At 40.0% G+C, this 22,921-nt stretch overlaps 1 protein-coding gene across 1 annotated transcript in view; it reads right to left on the reverse strand.

The window, feature by feature from the left end:
- Positions 1-22,921, reverse strand: part of C5 (complement C5) — an 84,477-nt gene that overhangs the window by 29,662 nt on the left and 31,894 nt on the right. The window contains exons 18-26 of the mRNA XM_079790439.1: positions 20,905-20,995; positions 16,762-16,835; positions 15,934-16,073; positions 14,696-14,920; positions 12,374-12,434; positions 5,457-5,546; positions 4,036-4,248; positions 3,500-3,575; positions 1,177-1,336 (exon numbers count right to left, since the gene is read on the reverse strand). Coding sequence (XP_079646565.1) covers positions 1,177-1,336; positions 3,500-3,575; positions 4,036-4,248; positions 5,457-5,546; positions 12,374-12,434; positions 14,696-14,920; positions 15,934-16,073; positions 16,762-16,835; positions 20,905-20,995 — 1,130 coding nt within the window. The remainder of the gene's footprint in view (positions 1-1,176; positions 1,337-3,499; positions 3,576-4,035; positions 4,249-5,456; positions 5,547-12,373; positions 12,435-14,695; positions 14,921-15,933; positions 16,074-16,761; positions 16,836-20,904; positions 20,996-22,921) is intronic.

Raw genomic sequence — 22,921 nt, forward strand, 5'->3', positions numbered from 1 at the left:
CAGCTCTTTGAATGAACCATCCTCTCTCTCCACTTCAAAAATGCCAGGGATGCTCCATTTGGAACACTCTTCCTGACTCCCTCCTACCTAGCTCCCAGGATGTTGGCAACTCATTTTTTGTAACTCCCCCAATCTAGGTTAGATCCCCTGCTTTCAATGAAACGATATTTCCATTTTCTAAACATGTACCATTCCATTTTCTAAACACTTGAAATTACCTACTCAGTGTCTCTGCTAGATCATAAGCTCTGTAACCTCAGTTGTGACCCTACCATGTAGTACTTAGAACACATTCAATTAACATTTACTGAGCAAACGAATAAACACACACATTAATATCTTGATTAGAATCATTAGTATTTTTACTCCACTTTCCCTACTAGTGTGTGAGCTCCTTTGTGGCAGGACACTGTCTGGTCCATCCTTCCCACTCTTCCTCTCCCATGCTGCCCAAAATAGGCCCTGGCATGTTTTAGGTGCTCAGTGAATAGTTGTTGAATGAATGTAGATAGATGGATGAATGGGATCGACATCTTAAGAAAAAATAATTGTTATAGCATTTTACCCTTCAAATGCCATTTGCAGTTGCCCCCTTACCTTGAGGGAGTCCTAATTTGCTATTGGTCCAACAGAGGACCATTATGAGAGCTCCTTGTGTCTGATAAAAAATTTTCTAAGGAGTATAATATATTGGAGAAATATTGAAATTACTTTGTATGTCAAGCATATAAGTAGATTCTAATCTCAAACAACACTTTGTAATAAACTGACCTCAATCTCTCTTTCCAGCAGAGTGTAAATAGGGGCCTTCCCATCTTTCATGATAACACTCTGCATCCGTGACTTGTAAGAGGACTCGGAACTTCACGTACAGATTCCATACCAAGGGTACGTGGACAATTAGTGCATTTTACCTGTTCCAGGATCTCAAGCACTTGCTCCCTATGAACCATCAATGCCTGTTATATAAGATGTCTAAGATATCACTTATCTGACCTATACTGGATGGTCTGAAGAGTAGTACAAGACCTTTCAAATTCTTTGCCTGTATACAAGAAAAGCTTCTTGCAGAAATACACATATTTTTTCCTCTCCCCTTCATCCTAAAATAGGATGAGAATGAAATTCAAACTTGTAAACAAAACTATTGCTGATCTGAACATTTGGTTTCCTTACCCGTAATTTTACTGGTTGATAATTGGAATATTTCTTGAAAGATCCATTTGCTAGTTGACAATGCTCAACCAACCAGGTTAAAGAATTACAAATTGAGTTTTGGTCCTGAGGTAAATATTTATGTAATTGTCCCAGTACTCTTAAAACAAAAGCTGTTAACCTTTAAGACAAAAATCAAATAAATAAACATTTAGAATCGAATCCCTTTTGGCTTTCACTTTACAGTGTGTTTTAGTTCATACAGTGTTTGTTCTTTAAAAGTAAACATTTTAAAACATGTAACTCCAAAGTAAGTTGTCATCATTTTACAAGAGAAGGGGATATTTTAGGAAGATCTCCAAAAACATTCAGTCAACAAGTGGGAGCCACACATCTTCTGTGATTGCAACACTGTTAGCACATACACAAGCTAAAAATTGATGCCTGATGGAAAAAAAAATTAGATTAAAGATAATAATGGTAAAACAAATAGTATTGAGTCAAGGCACTGACCCATGAATATGAGATGTGGAAGAGCAAAATCATAAAATTCTAGATTATAAAATCTGTACAAACTATCAAATCTAAATCCCTGTCTGAGGCCTGAACACCCTTCCCGAGCATCCATGTGTTTATCTGCTTCCCCTAGAGTCATGTCATTGATTCAGGACTCACCATCTCACAATGAAGCTTTCATTATCATAATTATTCAGTCAAAAATCAATTTAAGCCTTTACTGAAATCTCTCAAAGAATATCAGACAGGATCTAATTCACAGTCCTCATAATGACTCTTATACCTTCACTAGTAGCCCTGTGCATGAATCCATGTGCCAGTAGCTCGCTGCCGCCCTCATGTAGCTCTCCGCCCACTGCCCCACCCTCCTGTAGCTCCCTCTGCCCTCCCCACCACCCCTCATAGCTTGCTGCCCTGCCCCCTCCTGTAGTTCTCTGCCACCCGCTTAGAGCTCGCTGCCCCACCCTCCTGCTGATCTGTGATCTGGTCGTTATGCGGTTGGTCATTACGCTTCACAGCGTAACAACCATTTGCATACTACATCTTTATTATATAGGATTCCTCTCCTCTGGTTCCCTCACTTACTCATCTGCCCTAGATCTGCCCATTCTTCAGTTCCTCAAATGCCTTTGAGACACTTGACTCCCTCCCTCACTTTAAAATTTTGTTTTTATTTTCCTTTAAAAAATGAAAGATATATTATTCATTGTACTTTTTGCATATTTCCTGTATTTCTCCCTCCCCCCCCCCCCCCAATTTTTGAAAGTATTCAGGTACAAGCCATTGTTTTCTATGTATCTATTTCTCTCAAGGAACTTATGGAATTGGGTCTACGACAGTACACAAGTGTTTCTATGTTTTTGGCTGAACACTATCCACTTAGTTTTGCCCAGAACTCCTGAGAGGCTCTGGATATTTACTGAGAGGCTGTCACATCTTCTTGTGGGAGTTTCTGTTCTCCAGGCATTTAGTTCCCAGCTTCTGTTGTGGTGGTTTTCAGTCTGGATCAGCACTCACGCACTGCATCTTGGCTGGTGTGGCTCAGTGATTGAGCATCGACCATGCACATCGATCAGTTGTCTTCTGCACACCTCCTACTTGGGATTGAGCCCGAAACTGGGGCATATGCCCTGACTGGGAATCGAACCAGAGACCTCTTGCTTCATGTGCATTGAATAAGAAAACAGAGAAAGACCTGATGGAGGTAAAGAAGCCAGCCATGCTGATACCTGGGGAGAGCATTCCAGATAAAAGGAATAGTCAATGCAAAGGCCCTGAATTGGAAGCATGACTGGCATGTTTGAGGAACAGCAAGGAAGCCAACTGGGGTTCTAGTGGAATGAAAGAGAGTAGAAGGGGATACAGATGGGGAGGTGAGGTGGGGTCAGAGCAGGGAGGGCCTTGCAGATCCCAGTAAGAACTTTGATAAGATGGGAAGGTTCTGAATGGTTTTGAATGGCATGAACTAACTTAATGTTTCAACAAGGTCATTCCAGATGCTGTGCTGCATAGATTGAAGAGGGTCAAGAGCTAAAGCCAAAAAAACCTGAGGAGGCTAATGCCAGAATCCAGGTGAGAGATAAGAGTGACTTAGATCAGGATGGTATAGTGCAGTTGGTAAGAAGTAGTCAAATTCAGGGTACATTTTGAAGGTTGCAGCCAAAAGTATTTACTGGATCAGATGTGGCTTGTAAGAAAAAGAGGGCAGTGAGGGATGACTAGGCTTTTAGACTGAGAAACTAGACAAATGAAGTTTCCATTAAGGTTGTTATTCTTCAGTTAATTAATCAACTACTATATAAAATGCAAATCAAAACCTTCTACTTACCAAGTACTAGCATCTCCACCTTTCCACATGCTATAAGAATAGTCAGGATTTTTGTAGGACATGATGCTTATCATCCCTAAGAGGCACCAGAAAAAGAAGAGAGTGCTTCATTGACCTCCATATCTACTCAGAGTGCTTCATTAGCCCCTGGATAATAAAGTGGTAAATTTCCCTTGATGTTGGGCAGTAAGCATATGCTCTGTGGCCAACATTGAACTTAGCAAAGGAAGATTACAAATTACCTGAATTGGGAATTATCAAGTAAAACATTCTGAGCTCATTCAAGAAGGGAGGAAGTGCTTTGGAATGCAGGTGTTTTGTCTCTCATCCATGCAATTTAGAAAGTTAAGCCAAAATGCAACAGCAAATAGTATTTATTCATATAGTAGAGTCTATCTTATTATTTTTTTTTTGCTGAAATGCTTTTATAATTAAGCTTTTGTGTAATTCATAACAACATAAATATTAGTTCAATTAAACTATTGGTTTAAAAAATACAAGATTTTTATGTACAATATGTGAAATAGATAATTTACCTTCTTTTAATTTTCTCTTCAGGTATTGTTTTTCAATTAATGCATTTTGAAAATAAGTGCTCCAATGATCTCCTCTTTCCAGATAGTGATAAACATAGAATACCGGGACAATGCTCATCAATTCCGCCTCTGCATTTCCCTTGGGGAGGTTGGTAAGCATATCAATGCCTTCCCGACTCAGAACTGCAGACATGACCTCACCCATAAGTAGTCCTAAAACACACACACAATTCAAAAGAGGCACAGTTAATTTCTATTAATTTCTGAGTAATAGTATATTTTAAATAGAGATAAGAGCAAGCATTCTTATTCTTTCCTTTTTATCTAGGCAGTTGAACTACTTCTCAGAACTGGGGAGATAAAAAATAAAAGATTTGGTTAGGAAGATAGATTTTTTTAAAAACACATCTAAAGTAGGCTTATAATACCATTGTTAGTGTCCAGCCAGCATGGCTCAGTGGTTGAGTGTTGACCTATGAACCAGGAGGTCATGGTTTGACTCTTGGTCAGAGCACATGCCCAAGTTGCAGGCTCCATCCCCAGTCTGGGATGTGCAGGAGTCAGCTGATCAATGATTCTCTCTCATCATTGATGTTTCTATCTCTCACTCCCTCTCCCTTTCTCTCTGAAATCAATAAAAATATATTTTAAAAAATACCACTGATGTATGGTGGTAAAATGGTGTAATACAGTGGGCAAATTACTTCATAGAGTACATGGCAAATTAATTTCCATTCAATCTAATAACATTAGACATTGTAAACCTTATTAATCAGTTGCTCCCCAAAGCAAAGCAAAGAATCTGAATTGTGAATGCTTTGTGAGTCCACAACTCACTATGCAAACCACTTTCTCATACACACAACAAGGTAGCACATGATTTAAAAAGTTAGTTGCCAGTACTAACATTCAGTGATTCCAAGATCTTATCTGAGATAAAGTGTAATCAGGGCCTTCTATTACTTTGATGATATGTCATTGAATTGTAAAGTCTGGAGACCAGCAAAGCCACCACTTCTGCAAATGCAAATGAACCCCCTGGGATTGGTACCTGAGCAGAGCAGTGCTGCCGTTTTGGGGCCAATTGCAGTTCATAAGGCATTCTCTGGAGCAGGACTAGCCATTAAGCTCATGGAAAGTTCTTAAGTCTAGAAGCAGCTTCACCTGCATTGTAGAGAAGTCTTTGGGCCAATGGCAGCCCCCAATCTCCATCAAGGAGAATAAGTCTCCATTGAAATCAGGCCAGTGGAAGAAGATAGTTGGAAAAGTGGTCAGGGATTTGAAGGAGGGAATAATTGTAGGGTGAATTTGTATATACCACTGAGTAGAGAAGAGGAGAAAGAGAATAATCATGACGATATTTGAATTTTGTTTGAAGCAGAAAGTGAAATGATAAATAAAAATGGCATTTGTTAATTTACCTTTTACACTTACAATCCTTTTGACTTTTGTTTTGGGGACCAAATCTAATGGTACCCTGTATGGGAACTCCTTTTGTCTGCTAATGACACCTGAAATAAATTTTTAAAAAGTTATTAGATTTACACAGAATTCTTGAGGGAAGACTATTAGAAGATTATTTACAATATAGCTACCTTCAAGGAACTAAAAAAAATAAAACTCTTTAATAATAACAACTTAAAAATTTTATAAGGGAGTTAAAAATGATTAAAGATTTTTATAAAACCCTAGGCTTATGGAATCTCTTTAAATAAAAGATTAAATTTGACTGTAAGCTTTCTGGTTATTATAAAAGAGGAAACAAATAGGTTATATAAATATGATTCACCAGTATAAGTGAGGTAGTCATTTTGTCCAAAGAGAAAATTGTTCTTGGAACTGAAATCTAAAAATAACATATAATTCCTTAGTCAAGGAAATGTGAAGATTAGCTCCATTAGGAAACAGGCTCTGAAATTCTTTCCACCATCTCTTCTCAGTCTTACTTAGATACTTGTTCTCTATACATTATAAGAGTTTTAGCACATCAGTATCAGAGCATTTTTCTACTATAATAACTCATTTATTTCATAAGGAGGATAATATTTACCATTTTACTGATAGAATAGCAAGGACTCTGCTAAGCTCTTTAAATGAAGTTTCATTAGATCCTCACAACATTCCTATATGCTAGGTCTATTATTATTTTTATTTTATAGATGAGGAAACTGAGGCTTAGAAAGTAAATTGTTGAAGGTCACACAGCTACTACAGATGGACCTGTGATCTGTAATACTGCAGAGTCCACAGTAGTCATCACATATACTCCCATTGTCCTTCTAAGAAAGCTCTGTGAGGGCAGGAACCATCTCTTATTGAATGCTGTAGTCCCAGCATTTAATACAGTCCCTGGCACATGGTAGATGCTTTAAAAAATAGTGACATTTTGCAATTTAATGGACAAGTCACATGGCTTTGCAGAAGAGACAGGAACATTTCTCAGGTAACTACTTTCTTCATTAATCTTTGATAAATGCTGAGGATATAATCTATATATATAAAATCCTAAGCAACCATATGACTGACCGACCAGAACAACCAGCCAACCAGTTGCTATGACATGCACTGACCACCAAGGGGCAGATACTCAACGCACGAGCTGCCCTCTGGTGGTCAGTGCGCTCCCACAGTCAACCTCCCATGGCCAGCTGGCGACATCGCCTGGCCTGGCGACTGTCGCCTCCTCTCCTGAAGGCCCCGGGCTGGGATGGGGAACCAGGGGTGGGTGGCGGCGGACGTGACCCCTTTCCCAGAGGTGCCAAGGGTTAGCTGCCTCCTTGGGGCTGGTGGCCAACCTCCCACGTCCTGTTCCTCTCCCCAGCCAGCGGGTTCTGACTGGCCCACCGCCCGCCCACCATGGTGGTGGCAAGGGAAGAAGGAGGGAAGGGTGGTGGGGGGGGAAACCATGCAATTTCGGGGTGCTAGCGACGGCATCCAGTATCTGTTTCTTCTGCACCCGGCCCAGTGACCGATGCCTCCTCTCCCAACCCCTCCAGGGCCCTCAGAGCCCCGGGCTGGGATGAGGAACCAGGGGTGGGTGGCAGACATGGACCCTTCCCCAGGGGGGCCAAGGGCCAGCTCCCTCCTTCGTGCTAGTGGCCAACCAACCTCCTGCACCCTGTCCCTTGCCCTGGCTGGCAGACCCCGATCGGCCTGGCCCTGATCACCAGCCAGGCCTAGGGATCCCACCTGTGCACAAATTCATGCACCAGGCCTCTAGTATTAAAATAAAACTCGGTGGATACAATTAAGAGGTTTGCAGTATCATTGAAGGAGCATGGAGTCCAGAAAGAACTTACTCTATATGTGACTATGGGCAAGACACTTAGTCTTTCTATGCCTTGTTTTACTTGTCAGTTACATAATAGTAACAATATTTTCCTCAAAGGGGTTTTGTGAGGGTAAAAATCATATAAACAAAGAATCTGGCAAACAGTTCATGCACTATATATGGTACTTAATGACAATAGGTTTTTTTAAAATTATCTTAATTTGATCCATTTTTCCCATCAATACCTGTTCTTGACTATTTCAATTCTCATTATCAACTCTCCTATGAGATGGAAAAGTACAGAAGAGAAAGCTAACACTAAGAGAAGTCCATTTTACTTCTTGCCAGAAATAAAAACATCCAATATAAAGGTAGATGCCAGACAGATTAAAACATTTAAAAGTTAAATCTGTGAAACTAATAAAATATACAGCAATATCTTTGTTAACTAAGGGTGTGGAAAGGCTTCTTAACAATTCCCCCCCCCCAAATATATAAATAATAAAATGAAATGAATTTGACTACATCCAACATTAAAAATTCCTGTTCAAAACATACAATGGTTTATTATTGCAAAAAGAAGTATATCAGAGATAAAATCTATGAGAAATATACAAGAAAACCGAAATTAAAAAATAGACAAAAAAGTGTGAAAGGTAGGAATTAGTAATTTATAGATGGGCAGCCCAAATGGCCAATACCTATATGAAGAAATGTCTAAAATCAATAGTAATCAGAAGAATCCAAATTAAAACAATAATGAAATATCACTTTCTACCCCTCAAAAGTGGTACATTTTAGCGAGGCAAATGATACCAAATGTTGCTGAGGATGTGGAGATATGAAAACCCTTATACAGTGCTAGTGGGAGTATAAATAGTACAACCATTATGAAGAGCAATATGACAGAAATATATGACATTCAATATATGTATGCTCTTTGACCCAGCAGTCCCAATCCTGGGTGCATAGTCCAGGTAAATGCACACAAAAATTCACAAAGGGAGATTCATAGGATGTCCACTGCAGCATTGTTTATGGTAGTGAGGAATCCATCAATAAGGGATGGCTAAGTAAAATTGTGGTGGACTATACTTTGAAATAACATGTATGAAGCATTGAATTAAATATATATATTGCATTAAAGATATTTCTTTCAAACAGAGTATTAAGAAATACAGCAGGATCTATAGCACAGTACCTTTTATATGTTAGAACCAACGTTATGTCCCTACTCAAAGACATATATCAAGCAAGCATTTTAAGTGGGAGCATTTGGAGGAAGGAAAAATGGGAGTGGGGGTCAAGAATGAAAGGAGGAAATAAAAGATGAGAGGGGTCTGCCCAGACCAATGATAAATAGTGTGCTAGGAAGTGGGGTGGGGGTCACATCTGAGATATGAAAACAGTAAGGGGAAAGGGTTTGTCAAGGAGAGAAAGTAGAACTGACAATTAGGGCTAGTCTTAAGTTTTGAGTCCATGGTAGTGTTTGGTCTCTTTAAGTTGTTGTCACACAATGTTAATTACTCTTACTTTATAATTTGTTCTGATACCTCATTCTTCCTCACTGATATGTTTTTCAGATTTCTTCTAATGTTATTATTCATTTACTTTTCCAAATATATCTTAGCTTAAAAAAACAAACTCTATAAAGTTTTATCCAGGTATAGCAATTCCAATATATATGTATTTAAAGTATTTAATAAAATCTCTGAAATAAATTTGACAGAACTGATTGCCATCATTACCTTATTTAGCATTCTAGAAAGTAACAAAGCTGCCTAAATCTAAATTGTCTAAAATTATAAGAGGAAAAAGTTATATGACAAGATTGGAAAGAGGCATAGATTTTTTTTAACCAAGGTTTTTGATGGAGAGATCTATTCCCAGATAAAAGATCATTTATTCCCATCTTGTGGCCCTGATGTTCATACCTAGGATGGGTAAGACAGGGCTGTTTCTTTTCTTTTCTTTCTTTCTTTCTTTCTTTCTTTCTTTCTTTCTTTCTTTCTTTCTTTCTTTCTTAGCTTTCCCTCTTGCTTTTTTTTTTAATTTAATAAATCTTTATTGTTCAGATTATTACAGTTGTTCCTCTTTTTTTCCCCCATAGCTCCCCTCCACCTGGTTCCCATCCTACCCTCTTCCCTTACCTTCCCCCCACTGTCCTCATCCATAGGTGTACAATTTTTGTCCAGTCTCTTCCCGCACCCCCCCACACACCCCTGTACCCCTGAGAGTTGTCAGTCCACCCCCTTTCTATGTCCCTGATTCTATTATATTCACCAGTTTATTCTGTACATCAGATTTTTAATTCACTTGATTTTTAGATTCACTTGTTGATAGATATGTATTTGTTGTTCATAATTTTTATCTTTACCTTTTTCTTCTTCTTCCTCTTCTTAGAGAATACCTTTCAGCATTTCATATAATACTGGTTTGGTGTTAATGAACTCCTTTAGCTTTTTCTTATCTGTGAAGCTCTTTAGCTGACCTTCAATTCTGAATGTCGGCTTGGCTGGGTAGAGTAACCTTGGTTGTAGGTTCTTGCTATTCATCACTTTGACCATTTCTTGCCACTCCCGTCTGGCCTGCATAATTTCTGTTGAGAAATCAGCTGACAATCATATGGGTGCTCCCTTGTAGGTAATTAACTGTTTTTCTCTTGCTGCTTTTAATATTCTTTCTTTGTCTTTTGCTCTTGGCATTTTAATTATGATGTGTCTTGATGTGATCCTCTTTGGATTCCTTTTGTTTGGGGTTCTGTGTGGACTTGTAAGTCTATTTCTTTCACCAGGTGGGGGAAGTTTTCAGTCATTATTTCTTCAAATAGGTTTTCAGTATCTTGCTCTCTCTCTTCTTCTGGCACCCCCATAATTCGGATGTTGGTATGCTTGAAGTTGTCCCAGAGGCTTCTTAAACTATCTTCAAATTTTTGGATTCTTTTTTCTTTTCCAGTTGAGTGATTTTTGCTTCTTTGTATTTCAAATCTTTGACTTGATTCTTGCGTTCCTCTAGTTTGCTGTTGGGTGTCTGTATAATATTTTTTATTTCAGTCAGTGTATGTTTAATTTCTAGTTGGTCCTTTTCCATATCCTCAAGGGTCTCTCTCATATCCTCGAGGGTCTCGCTAAATTTATTGGCCTTTTCTAGGAAATTCTTGAAAAACCTTATAACCGTGGTTTTGAACTCTATCTCCAGTCATTTGTTTTCCTCCATTTCTTTGGTTTTTGATCTGTTTCTTTGTCTCCGCATTTTTGCTGCTTTCCTGAGTTGGTAGGGTAGCTTTGTGTGCTAGTTGTCCTATATGGGCCAGCGGCTTGGCCTGCCCAGTTACCTGAGGTGGACACTCTTGGTGCACCCCTTTGTGGACTGTGTGTACAGCCTTTTTGTAGTTAAGTCTTGATTGTTATTGGTATCAGTGGGAGGAGTTGACCTCCAGGCCAATTGGCTGTGAGGATCAGCTGTGTCTATGCTGGGAGACAGCCTTATTCAACTAGACTTGCAAAATTGTAAAAGCCTCTGTGCTCAGCTTGGATGGGGCGGAGTTTCAGGGTGGAGCCTAAAGCCTTGGCTTCCGGTCAGCCCCGCCCTATGAGGTTCCTGGATCTCAGTGTCCCTCAGTGTCCCTCGGTACTCACTGCAAGCACCTCTGAGAGAAAGGCCCTGGCGTTTCACCTGCTGACAAACAGTCTAGTCTCTCCCTCAATGAATCTGGATTCCCAGATTCTCTCCCGGAACTGGGGTTCAGCGCAGTCGGAGCTGGGGTTCAGCACGGTCCGGAGTTTTTGTCTCCTTCCTGCTAGGGCAATTCAGCGGCACAGTCAACAGTCCGTCCACTGCGCACATTCACGTGCACGCCTCCGGAGCTCTGCCTTTCGCCGCTCCCCTGAGTTTCTGCCTTACAGCCCAGATTCCCCCAGTATGAGCCTGGGTCCCCAGGGTCTCACCCGGAACTGGGGTTCAGTGCAGTTGGAGCTGGGGTTCAGCGCAGTCTGGAGCTTTTATCTCCTTCCCACTAGAGAACACCAGCCAGGCACTCAGCCGCCCTGTCCTCTCCGGCTCTGTCCTCTCCGCACGCTCGTGCCCGTGTCTCTGTACCTCAGGCTTTTATAGCTCCTTTGATTTTCCTTGTGGTTTTCTCCTTCCTTCTAGTTGTAGGATTTCCAGTCAGCCAGCTTTCCTGTGGTTCTGGATGATGTCTGTTTTGTCTTTTAGTTGTATTTTTGAAATTGTTGTGCAAGGCTGCAGTTTAGGTGTTTAACTATGCCGCCATCTTGGTTTCTCTCCCAAGACAGGGCTGTTTCTGAAAGCTGTTTTGCAGTAATGTTAGTATAGCAGGCGCAAGGGTAAAAAAGAGGAAAAGCAAAAGAATGTGTGGCTCTGAGTCATGACTTAACTGTTTGAGGCTAAAATCCTCAGAACTTAAGGATATCTCTTCCCACAGATCCTCCATAGTGGGCAAGCTGGGAGGAAGTCTGTGTGTAAATAAAATTAGAGAAAAACACTAGTGTATGGATACATATATATAGGACAGATTTTTCTTTTGCTACTCTGTTGAAGTCACCTTATTCAAGTTTATGATACTCAGTTAGTTTAAAATATTAAGGTCTTAATTCTTTACTTTCCTGGAGGAAATGGCACTCTGAAGTAAACTTTTTTTACAATCACCATTGCTATATCACCGAAAGAAAGGAAAAAATTATTCAATGCAATAATAAAGTAAATTTTAACCATTTAATAAGAACATGAGGTCTGTCTCTTTTTGTTGAAAAGATTTAACTGAGCATATTATAAATTTCATAAAGAGATAATGTATTTAGACCTTGACTAAGTGCTCAAATGTTTGCAAAATTCTAACATTGAGAAAATTCAGAAGATCTCAGTGAAGGAAAAAGGGATGCAGGAACAAGGAGGAATGGTTTGTAAAGTGATTAATTAGCATTGTGTTATCAAATAATGCATGTTAAGTATGTGAATGACTTTTAAAATATATATATATTTTTATTGATTTTAGAGAGGAAAGGAGAGCAAAAGATAACATGTAAAATACAAAATTATTTTACTTACCATAAGTACCCTTTGGGTCCAGAGTAATACCAGCATAACTTTCCTTTTTGACACCTTCTGGCTAAAATAATGACAGAAAACATTCAGTTAAGAACATAATTAAAGCTATATGATCTCAATTCTTAGGTCAATTTGACCACTTTTCCAATTTAAAAAAATCCTTTTTGCAAATGGGAGTGTAATGCAAAGCATGTTTAAATACTTAAACGCATAAATTCAAGAATAAGATTTTTCTGGCTATTTACATAATAATCAGAGCAAACACTAAATAGAAGTTACTATAAACCAGGCAATTGACCTAAGTATTTTGTATGTATTAGTTTATTTAACCTCAAAAATACTCTATGAAGTAGGTGCTATTATTACTACCATTTGACAGAAGAGGAAACGGACACGCAGAGCGATCACAAAACTTATCCAATGGCACAATGCTAGGAAGTGATGGAGCCAGGATTCAAACAGGGGCAGCCTGGCTCCAGAGCCTGCATATGGAACCACCATGTAAGATGACTAGAACAAGCCTTGCACAAAATAAGTTAATGTATGTTTACTGAAGTGAATTTAATGGATGAAGTCAGAACTCAGAGAATGAAGACTGTGAACCTTGAGAAAGAAGAAACCTACTAAGAAAGTCTTCTGGTGGCTAGATGAGCTCAAATTAAAAAACAAAAACAGAGCCTAGCAGCCATTTGTATTCTGGAGCCTTTCACCCAAACTGCCTGCCTCTGTACTGAATTGCCTGCACTGTGTTCTGCCATCTGAGCCAGGTCTTATAAAGGAGTTCTTGGAATCCTACAATAGGACTGAAGCTTTTCTTATCCAATTGCTACACAGCTCCAACCAACCAGAGTGGCTCTATCCTGAACAATCAAGACAGTGCCTTTTGGACCAATCACACTACAAAGATTTGGAATCCTCATTTGCATGAGGACAGACCAATTAGGGAGCAGGGGTGGAAACTTCTGTCTATATAAGCCCGTTTAACCTCTGTCTCTGAGAGCACAGTTTCTCTTTCCACAGAAGACTGAAGACTGCATTTCCCTGGTTCAGCTGAAACACAGAAGATGTCTTTGGGAGCAGGGTGGAGTAGACCAGTGCAGGCCAGAGCAACCTGGCACAGAATGGAGCAGATCAAATCACAGCAGAGCAAACCAGATCACACAGCACAAAGCAAACCAGGAAGAAGCAGAGCAGAGCAGACCATTGAGGAGCAGACTAGCCAGTCGAGGGGCCTGGCTCCAGGGCCACTTGGCCCTGGGGCTGCCTCATAGCCATACTATATCACAATAGAGCTGTTTTGCACTGAATAAAGTTTCCTTCCAGAACCCCAAATTGGGGATTCCTGTTGCAGTTGAAGTGGTGCCAATGACCATAGGTTGACAAAACCTAGGAAGACACAGTTCTGTCATTAACTAGCCATGTGACCCTGGGCAAGAATCTTAATAAGATAACATGAAGATACTTGATGGGTAAATCGTACTTAATAAATGATTGTTTGTTTTTTTGACCTGTTCCTGTCAAAACAACCTATAGTTTTAACCTATAGTTATAAGTCTTACTTATTTATAAAATGGACTGTAAATTATAAACTATGCATATGTATTAGTTTATTTAATCTCAAAAATACTCTTATGCCCAAACCGGTTTGGCTCAGTGGATAGAGCGTTGGCCTGTGGACTGAAGGGTCCCAGGTTCGATTCTGGTCAAGGGCATGTACCTTGGTTGAAGGCACATCCCCAGTGGGGTGTGTGCAAGAGGCAGCTGATCGATGTTTCTAACTCTCTATCCCTCTCTCTTCCTCTCTGTAAAAAATTAATAAAATATATTTTTTTAAAAAGAGTTGGAGAATCTCATCTCTCCTTTAAAAAAATATACTCTTATGAAATACTAGGGCATGTATTATTTATACCCCTAGTGGCTAGTATAATATCTGGCACATAGATTTCAAGAACACACATTCTAAATGTGTCGGGGAGGGGATGCCTGGAAGGCTATATACTAAATTATTAAAATTGAATAGCTCTGGGTATGAGGATTAATTTTCTTTATGTTTTTTTCAATATTCTATATTTTCTACAATAAGCACGTTTTATTTAATTTAAATTTTTAAATAATAATTTCAAAGTTAAGAAAAGTTACAAGAATAGTACAAAAAAGATCCAAGATAACTCCCACCCAGATTCCCCAAATGTAAACATTTTGTTACATGTACATTCTAATTTTCTGTGTACCTACTGAATTACTAAGCATAAGTTGCTGATAACGTTTTTTCGGAAAGAAAAACGTGATTTTTAAAAGAATCAGGAAAAACATGTTTCTTACCACCACTCGTAATGTTTTTACTAAGATTTCTTTTCCCAGTGAAGTCTCCAGTGAAAAGTTGATCTTGTGGAGGCCAATTTCCAGAGGAAGCACAGTAAAGGTCACCAAATGACTAGAGGAGCCCTCTATTCTCTGCTGCAGACATTTGGAGGTTTTTCTCCCCTGATGGCTGACTGGGCTTCCTGATGAACAGATTCCCTCCACAGCAGACATTGTAACACAGAACTGAAATATCACCAATGAACAATTATATCAAAACACTTTAGAAGGAAAGTATGCCCTTTGTTCATCTGGACACAATTCTTCCCTGATACTTTTATAGTGTTAAACAATCCCTTAGATTCTAAGGCACAGGAGAAAGCTCACTTTCGAGTTTTTAAAACATACAAGTTGCTGTAGACCTTAGCAATGTGAAGGGATATCTAGAAAGCTCAACACTGCTCAGAAATATCTTACTTTCCTTACACTGTTACCTACTAAGTCAGGGACAAAGCTACTGAAGTTCTTTGTGCATTGGTACACTGTCTCTTTGTATTGTAGACAGTGGGAACCCCAGGCTCAGCTATTTTGTGTTACTCATTTTTCTGTCTTTTAGCTCAGTCCTTGTATGCTACAAATGGTTTTATGAAAGAATTAAAACTCTCATCTCTTGGCATTAAGGTCCTGCCCAATATGTCCCAAAATTAATTTTCCAATCTTACCTTTTAACTTTCCACTTATACCTAATTTTACAACAAGACTCTGATTCCAGAAAGACTTAGGTTCAAATCTTGGCTATTCCTTTTACTGCATAATGAGAGCAGGTTGTAAGACCTCTTTCATTCTCCCTGTCCCCATATTTATAGTAGGGATAACAGTAGATACTAACTGGCTCAAATAGTGAATACTTTTCATCTTCCTTCCAAAATCTAGTGAACTGACAGAATTGAAAACTATACCCAAAAGAATAAGTCCAAAATAACCAGAATAAATTAAGCAGGGAAACAAGAAAGAATGCCAATATTCAACTAATTTTGAGGAATTTCTCAAAAATAAAAAGTTCCTTCTTGCTCTTCAGAAACACAAACTACCAAGGTGTTTGGGGCCAGTAATTAAAGAAATCTATTGGGTCATATTGGTTTATATGGTTGAACTGAGTTTTTATTTGTTTGTGTATGTGATAATTCCATTAACAGAATTCTCAGAAAGTTAGAGAATTTTTATTTACTTATTTGCACATCTGATAAATACCTACTTACCCCTATCCCAGACAACCTATAGTTGTAAACAGTTCCTTTCAATTGGATCTGTTCCCCTCGTACAACAGAATATGGTATATTCATTTCCAGGAATACATCTTTGAATACCTTTGTCTTGACAATATCAGAAACACATATACCTTCAGCACAAAGTAAAAGCAAAGTAGAAGCATATTAGGAAATTCCTATAATATTTTATTGGTACTAAAATGTCTCACATTTGCTTTGCTTCAAGAAAAAAAATTAGATCATGGTTTTTCATTATTATCACCCATGTCCTTAAATTTTCTATTCGTTGATCTCTATCTCAATAATTATTGGTATTAACAGAAAACTTTATTTGTCCAACAAATATTGAATTCTATTTAAGGCATGAGATTTTCAACTAAAGCACCAAATCTCTTTTTAGATATTTATCATTGGCTCCACTTAATGGGTGTAAAATTTTTATTATGGAAACCAATATTTTATAAAAACAAAAAATAGCAAACAAACAAAATCAATCCTGAAATTATTTATAAAGTATCTGAGAAAAATGAAAGAAAATAGGGGCTTGACATCAGCATTTAAAGAATGATGGCTTTATAGAAGAGCAAAAGAGGAAGTAGATATGGTAAAAAATGTGAGCATATCTAAACCTTTTTGTAATACATTTAAAAGAATATTATTTAAAATGTCACCACTAAGTCCTGGGTAAACTAAATAGATAATAACACAAATACTATATTTTTTCAATGATGGCAAAAACACAGCGTTCTACAAAGCATCAAACTACATTTTGATAACCAAATCATTACTTAAAAGAGTATGTAACTTAAGCTTGCTTACCACTATCTGAAATGCCAACACCTTGAATTTCCCAGGTAGTTAGAGAATCAGGTAGCACTAACTGCAACTCCTTTCTGAAAGTGAAAAAGTTAATGTTCAAATACAGTGAAATATCAATAAATCCAAATGGACAGCATTCATTAACAGAATTTTTGTTTCATACTACTTTAGAAAAAAAATTAAAGCAAAAGAAAAATCACATCAGTTATTAAGGAAAATCAAGCAAGAAAAATATATTCTGTAAGTCTACTTGTTGATTTTTCTTGTGCTATTTTTTTTTTTAAATCCTCACTAGAGGATATTTTCCCATTGATTTTTAGAGTTGAAGAGAGAGGGGAAGACAGAGAGAAATATCAATGTGAGAGAAACACATCGATTGGTTGCCTCCTGCACTCGCCCATACTAGGGCCCGAACCAGGGAGGAGCCTGCAACTGAGGTACGTGCCCAGGATTGGAATCGAACCTGGGACCCTTCGGTCTGCAGGCTGACACTCTATCCACTGAGCCAAAATGGCTAGGGCAATCTACTTGTTTTATGTTTTGAGATTTTTCTCTTGATAGATGAGAATTCAAATTCAGAAGTATGCCTTTGAAACACTGCAAATTCAAAACACACAAAAAAAGAAAAATTATGTTCATTATGTAGTATGTTCTAAAATAGGGAAGCAAAGTAATGCATCTTAACAGTGCTCATAAAGTTGATATAACTAAAAATTTCTGATTAAGTTTATATATTTATTTATTTCATTCAACAAACAGCTATTGTCCACCAATTTTGTGTCAAGCATAGTGCTAAGTGCTGAGTATACAGCTCATAAAAGATGTAGTTCGCTCAAGCAGTTTACAGTCTAGTGGAAAAAACAGTTCAGTAAATAAATTCCAATCCTACCTAATAAAAGAGTAATATGCGAATTGACCCTAACTCCACTACACCCACAAGCCATGCCCACAAGCCACGCCCACCAGCCAATCAGGAGCAAATATGCAAATAAACCCAACCAAGATGGCTACAGCCACAGAGAACAGGAGGGAGGCGTGGGTTTCCCCAGTAACAAAGGAAGCCAAGCTTTCCGCGTGCCATTGAAGGCCTAAGCCTCCACTCAAGGCTACAAAGTTTCAATTATAGAAGGTAAACAAATCCAAACAGAAATGGCGGCAGCCACTGAGCTGGAAAGAGCGGGAGGCTTGGGTTTCCCCCGGCAATGGAGGAAGCAAAGCTTCTGCAGCCCTGGCTGGCCTAGGCCTTTGCTCCAGGCTACAAAGTTTCTATTATAGAAGAACACAAACCCTGAAAGAAATGGCTGCCAGCAACGGAGCGAGCAGGAGGCTTGGCTCCGCTCCAGGCTACAAAGTTTCAATTGTAGAAGGTAAATAAATTCCAGATACCAGGGCCTCTGCTTGGGTCGCCAGGGGGCGTGGCCAGCCTGCAAACCACCACAGGCCCTTCACCCAGGCCGCCCCACACCCCAAGGGAACCCCCACCCTGATCCGGGATACCCTTAAGGGCAAACCAGCTGGCCCCCACCCGTGCACCAGGCCTCTATCCTATCTAATAAAAGAGTAATATGCAGATTGACCATCACTCCAATACACAATATGGCTGCCCCCATGTGGTCAAAGATCCTGCCTCCATGTGGACACAAGATGGCCACCACAAGATGGCCAGCAGGGGAGGGCAGTTGGGAGGGACCAGGCCTGCAAGGGAGGGCAGTTGGGGGCAATCAAGCCTGCAGGGGAGGGCAGTTAGGGGTGACCAGGCCAGCAGAGGAGGGAAGTTGGGGGTGACCGGGCCTGCAGGGAAGGGCAGTTGGGTGGGACCCAGGCCTGCAGGGGAGAGCAGTTGGGGGGGACCAGGCCTGCAGGGGAGGGCAGTTAGGGGCAAACACGCTGGCAGGGGAGCAGTTAGGCATCAATCAGGCTGGCAGGGGAGTGGTTAGGGGGTGATCAGGCTGGCAGGCAGAAGCGGTTAGGGGCAATCAGGAAGGCAGGCAGGTGAGCAATTGGGAGCCAGCAGTCCTGGATTGTGAGAGGGATGTCTGACTGCCCATATAGGCCCAATCCCACCAGGATCAGGCCTAAATGGGCAGTCAGACATCCCTCGAGGGGTCCCAGATTGGATAGGGTGCAGGCTGGCCTGAGGGACACCCCCCACCCCTTCCCCCCATGCACAAATTTCGTGCACCGGGCCTCTAGTACAATATAATAACTGTACCAATAAAGCATTAAAAATTCAGAGGCAATTTGCATTCATTCAACACAGTTTAGTTCCTCTATAAGCCAGACAAACTAGGTATAAAACAGTAATCTGAATTTAATCCTTGCTCTGGAGGTAATTACATTTTAATGTGGAAGATGGGCAGGTAAATAGACCATTATCATACTGTGATACATGCAACAGGGTTAATCAGGAGGAGAAATTTATCCAATCACTGGTAGGGTAGGGAACAGAGATGGGGAGGCTTGCCAGAGGAATTGCTAGCCAAAGGGCAATGTTCAGCTGGAATGACAACAGTGTGGAGGAAGAATTAGAGGGAACATGGATAAAGACAAGGAAACCCATTTGAAAACTGATGCCAGGCTTGGGACTCAGTGCCTTGACTGCTCCTTGGAAAGTCAGTGCTTTGAGTCCACAAGGAAGGGAGACAGTTAGGAACTCCGCATTATTCATTACTGTTTTTAGTGCCTGGTACTGGGGAGGCATTCCATAAAAATGTGTTGAATAAAGGAATTTAATGAGCGAAGAACCTTTCTTTTCATTAATCAATGTTTGTTTTATATACAGATATTTCAGGATAAAAAAGGGCTTCTTTACAATATAAACACAATTGTGCTCAGTTAATGCTTACTGAAGTGAAATGAAATTAAATGGAATAGAGAACTCTTCTTCTCCAAGAGTTAATTCTGCCTTGGAATCAACTACTAGAGCAAAGCATACAGTTAAGAAAAAAAAAAAGTGAGACAAAAAAACAAAATTTGGCCAAATGTTAGTGTGGAGAGTGGCTACAGCATTCGGACAGGATCAAGCCTTGGACTGACTTGTGGCAAAGCCACATACAAGTCCCAGCTTGGAGGGCAAAGCCCTCCCAGCACAATTATAGGCAAAAGGCTATGGTTGTAAGCTTGACCTTACACTCCGACCCTGCAGTCCTAGGTAGATAAGGGATGTGGGCTGTGGGGGGTGCAGCAAGTGCTGCCAAAACAAGGCTTGATAGAGTTCAGAGAATGGCAACAACAGGAAAGAAGCAGATTTGAAATTCGCAAGAACACTGTAAACATCTTGCTCTTCTTTTGATTTGTGTGATCAGACTATAAAATAAAGCTTTGGCTTACAGGCTGTGTCACTGTTTCCTCATCCAGGCACAGTGATCCACCTGGTCCCAACTGTACTCTCTTGTCTGTCTTCTTTAATCCTTCACCACCCCTTCTCAGGTTCACCCCTGGCTATGCTGGACGTGGTTCATGTTACTATCATCTTAACTCTTCTTTAAAAAATATATATTTTATTGATTTTTTACAGAGAGAAAGGGAGAGGGAGAGAGAGTTAGAAACATTGATGAGAGAGAAACATCAACCAGCTGCCTCCTGCACACCCCCCCACTGGGGATGTGCCCGCAACCAAGGTACATGCCCTTGACCGGAATCAAACCTGGGACCCTGAGTCTGCAGGCTGACACTCTATCCACTGAGCCAAACTGGTTAGGGCTCATCTTAACTCTTAAACTATTGGGAAATGGGCTGTCTTCAGATTTTTGCCATAATATTTGCATTTTCTCACATTTTTCAAAGGAATGTCAAAGAAGTATGTATATAATACCTTAGTTATATAGGACAGGGGTCTCAAGGTTTGAGCCATTCTTACTAAGTGCTGTTCTTGCTAAATGTTAAAATGAAGCACAGTAGTTTGCAGACCAACTGTAAATAGGATAACCCAACCTATAGTCAACTGCAAAGAAGACATCAAGTAATTGACCAAATAGTGTATGTAAGCAATGGCTAAGCCTCCCATCCGGAGGCAAAGCTTTGGATATGAATCCCTTGTCTCCTTTACTAGCTGCAAGTAAATACAACTACCTTGCTTGAGCTGATTGAATAGGGCACACAGAGTGGGGATCAAAGTGAGGAATCTCTTGATTTCTTTAATACCTTCTGGAGACACGATGAACTTCCCATAACCAGCTTTCTGGAAAATAGCTTCTTATTTCTGATTTGGTTACTGGTGCCAGGGGCCTTATATCTGGGGGTCAGAGGAAGTATATTCAATTATAGAAAAACAACATTATTCTACTTAGAGCCAAATTTTAAATATGGACATTAATTTAGACACACATTTTCTGAAAGATCAATGAAACATGTTGTTTAGTGATTTCAAAATAGAACTATTGGGAATTTTCCACTAATATCATTGACAAAACAAAGCATAAAATATCTTTAATTATCTATATACACTGAGTGGCCAGATTATTATGATCTCTGAACGCATAATAATCTGGCCACTCAGTGTATATCCTATATAATAAAAGGCTAATATGCAAATTGTCCCCTCGACCAGTAGTTCGACCAGCAGGCAGGCTGGCCAACCGCCCATGTTCCCTCCCCCTGGCCAGGCTGGCTGGACCCCACCCATGCACGAATTCATGCACCAGGCATCTAATATATATACTGAGTGGCCAGATTATTATGTATTCAGAGATCATAATAATCTGGCCACTCAGTGTGTATAAAAGCCTAATATGCAAAGTGTCCCCTTGGGAGTTTGATCACTCACTATGACATGTGCTGACCACGAGGGGGCGGCGCGGAGCAAAGGAAGGCCCAGGCTGGCAGCCAGCAGATGCTAGGGACCCTGTACGTGCACGAATTTCGTGCACTGGGCCTCTAGTTTGTTTTATAAATTGCTAAATGTTTAGTGTTCCTGAGATTATGCAAGATACTAATCAGTCTATAAAGTTATTTGCATTTTTATAATTGCAACAATTCTGTTTATGTGATTCTCTGCCTTAGCTTAGAAATTTATTTATAAATTATCTTTAGTCAAAATGAACATAACTTCTGTTCCTGTCCAAGATGAACTAACAGGGACTGGGGTTATCCCTCTGTCTTTAAAAGGAAAAAAAAAAAAAAAGAATACCAGATACACCATATAAAAGTTTTTAGCTACCAGCGCTTAAGTGACCCAGGACTGTGATCCCTGAGAGAAGGGAGAAAATTAGGTAAAGTCTAAAGTTGTCCAGGTTTCCTGATAGTTTACAGGCTACAGAGCAGGGAGAGGAACCCATGCAGATCCTTGTAGAGTTGCAGCAACACACATGGGAGTTTTAGGATGTCAGCAAATGGACGATGTTTAAGATACACTATTAAGCAAAACAATCCTATATAATAAAAGCCTAATATGCTAAGTGTCCAGTCATCCGTCCAACCAATCAAAGCGTAATATGCTAATGATATGCTAAGGCCGCTCAACCGCTCACTATGACGTGCACTGACCACCAGGGGACAGACAGTCGACCAGTCGGCCAGTCACTATGACGTGCACTGACCACCAGGGGACAGACACTCTGACCGATAGGTGAGCTTGCTGCTGCGATCCAACCCATTGGAACTGAGTGAGATGGGCCGGACACGCCTTAGAGCCCTTCCGGGTTCCCTCCCAGGCTGGCCAACCTCCCGCGTCCTTCCCTGCCCCGATCATGCACTGGTGTGGTCCCTCGGCCTGGCTTTCGCCCTCTTGCAATCCGGGACCCCTTGGGGGATGTCGGAGAGCCAGTTCCGGCCCCATCCCACAGGCCAGGCTGAGGGACTCCAGTGGTGCACGAATTTGTGCACTGGGCCTCTAGTCAGATTATAAAATAAGACTGGTCATTCTGCTTTTGTCTGTTTTGCTTTAACTATATGTAAATGAAACATAAGTCCTAAAAGTTCTGAAAACATATTAATGAGAGTTCTATAGAATCTGAAATTATATATTGTACTTGAAACAGAAATGAGATTTCAACTTTTATATAAGTACACTTAACCTTATGCTAGATTTAAAAATCTTTTGCTTATATTTGGTCATACAGGTATAAATGGAATTTTTAATGGCTGTAATATCACAGCACCATAGAATTTTAGAGCTCAAAGGCACATTGGATATTATCTGGTCTAACTTTCTTGCTTTAGA

Source organism: Cnephaeus nilssonii, assembly GCF_951640355.1.
Source record: "Cnephaeus nilssonii genome assembly, chromosome: 14".
Classification (NCBI taxonomy): Eukaryota; Metazoa; Chordata; class Mammalia; order Chiroptera; family Vespertilionidae; genus Cnephaeus; species Cnephaeus nilssonii.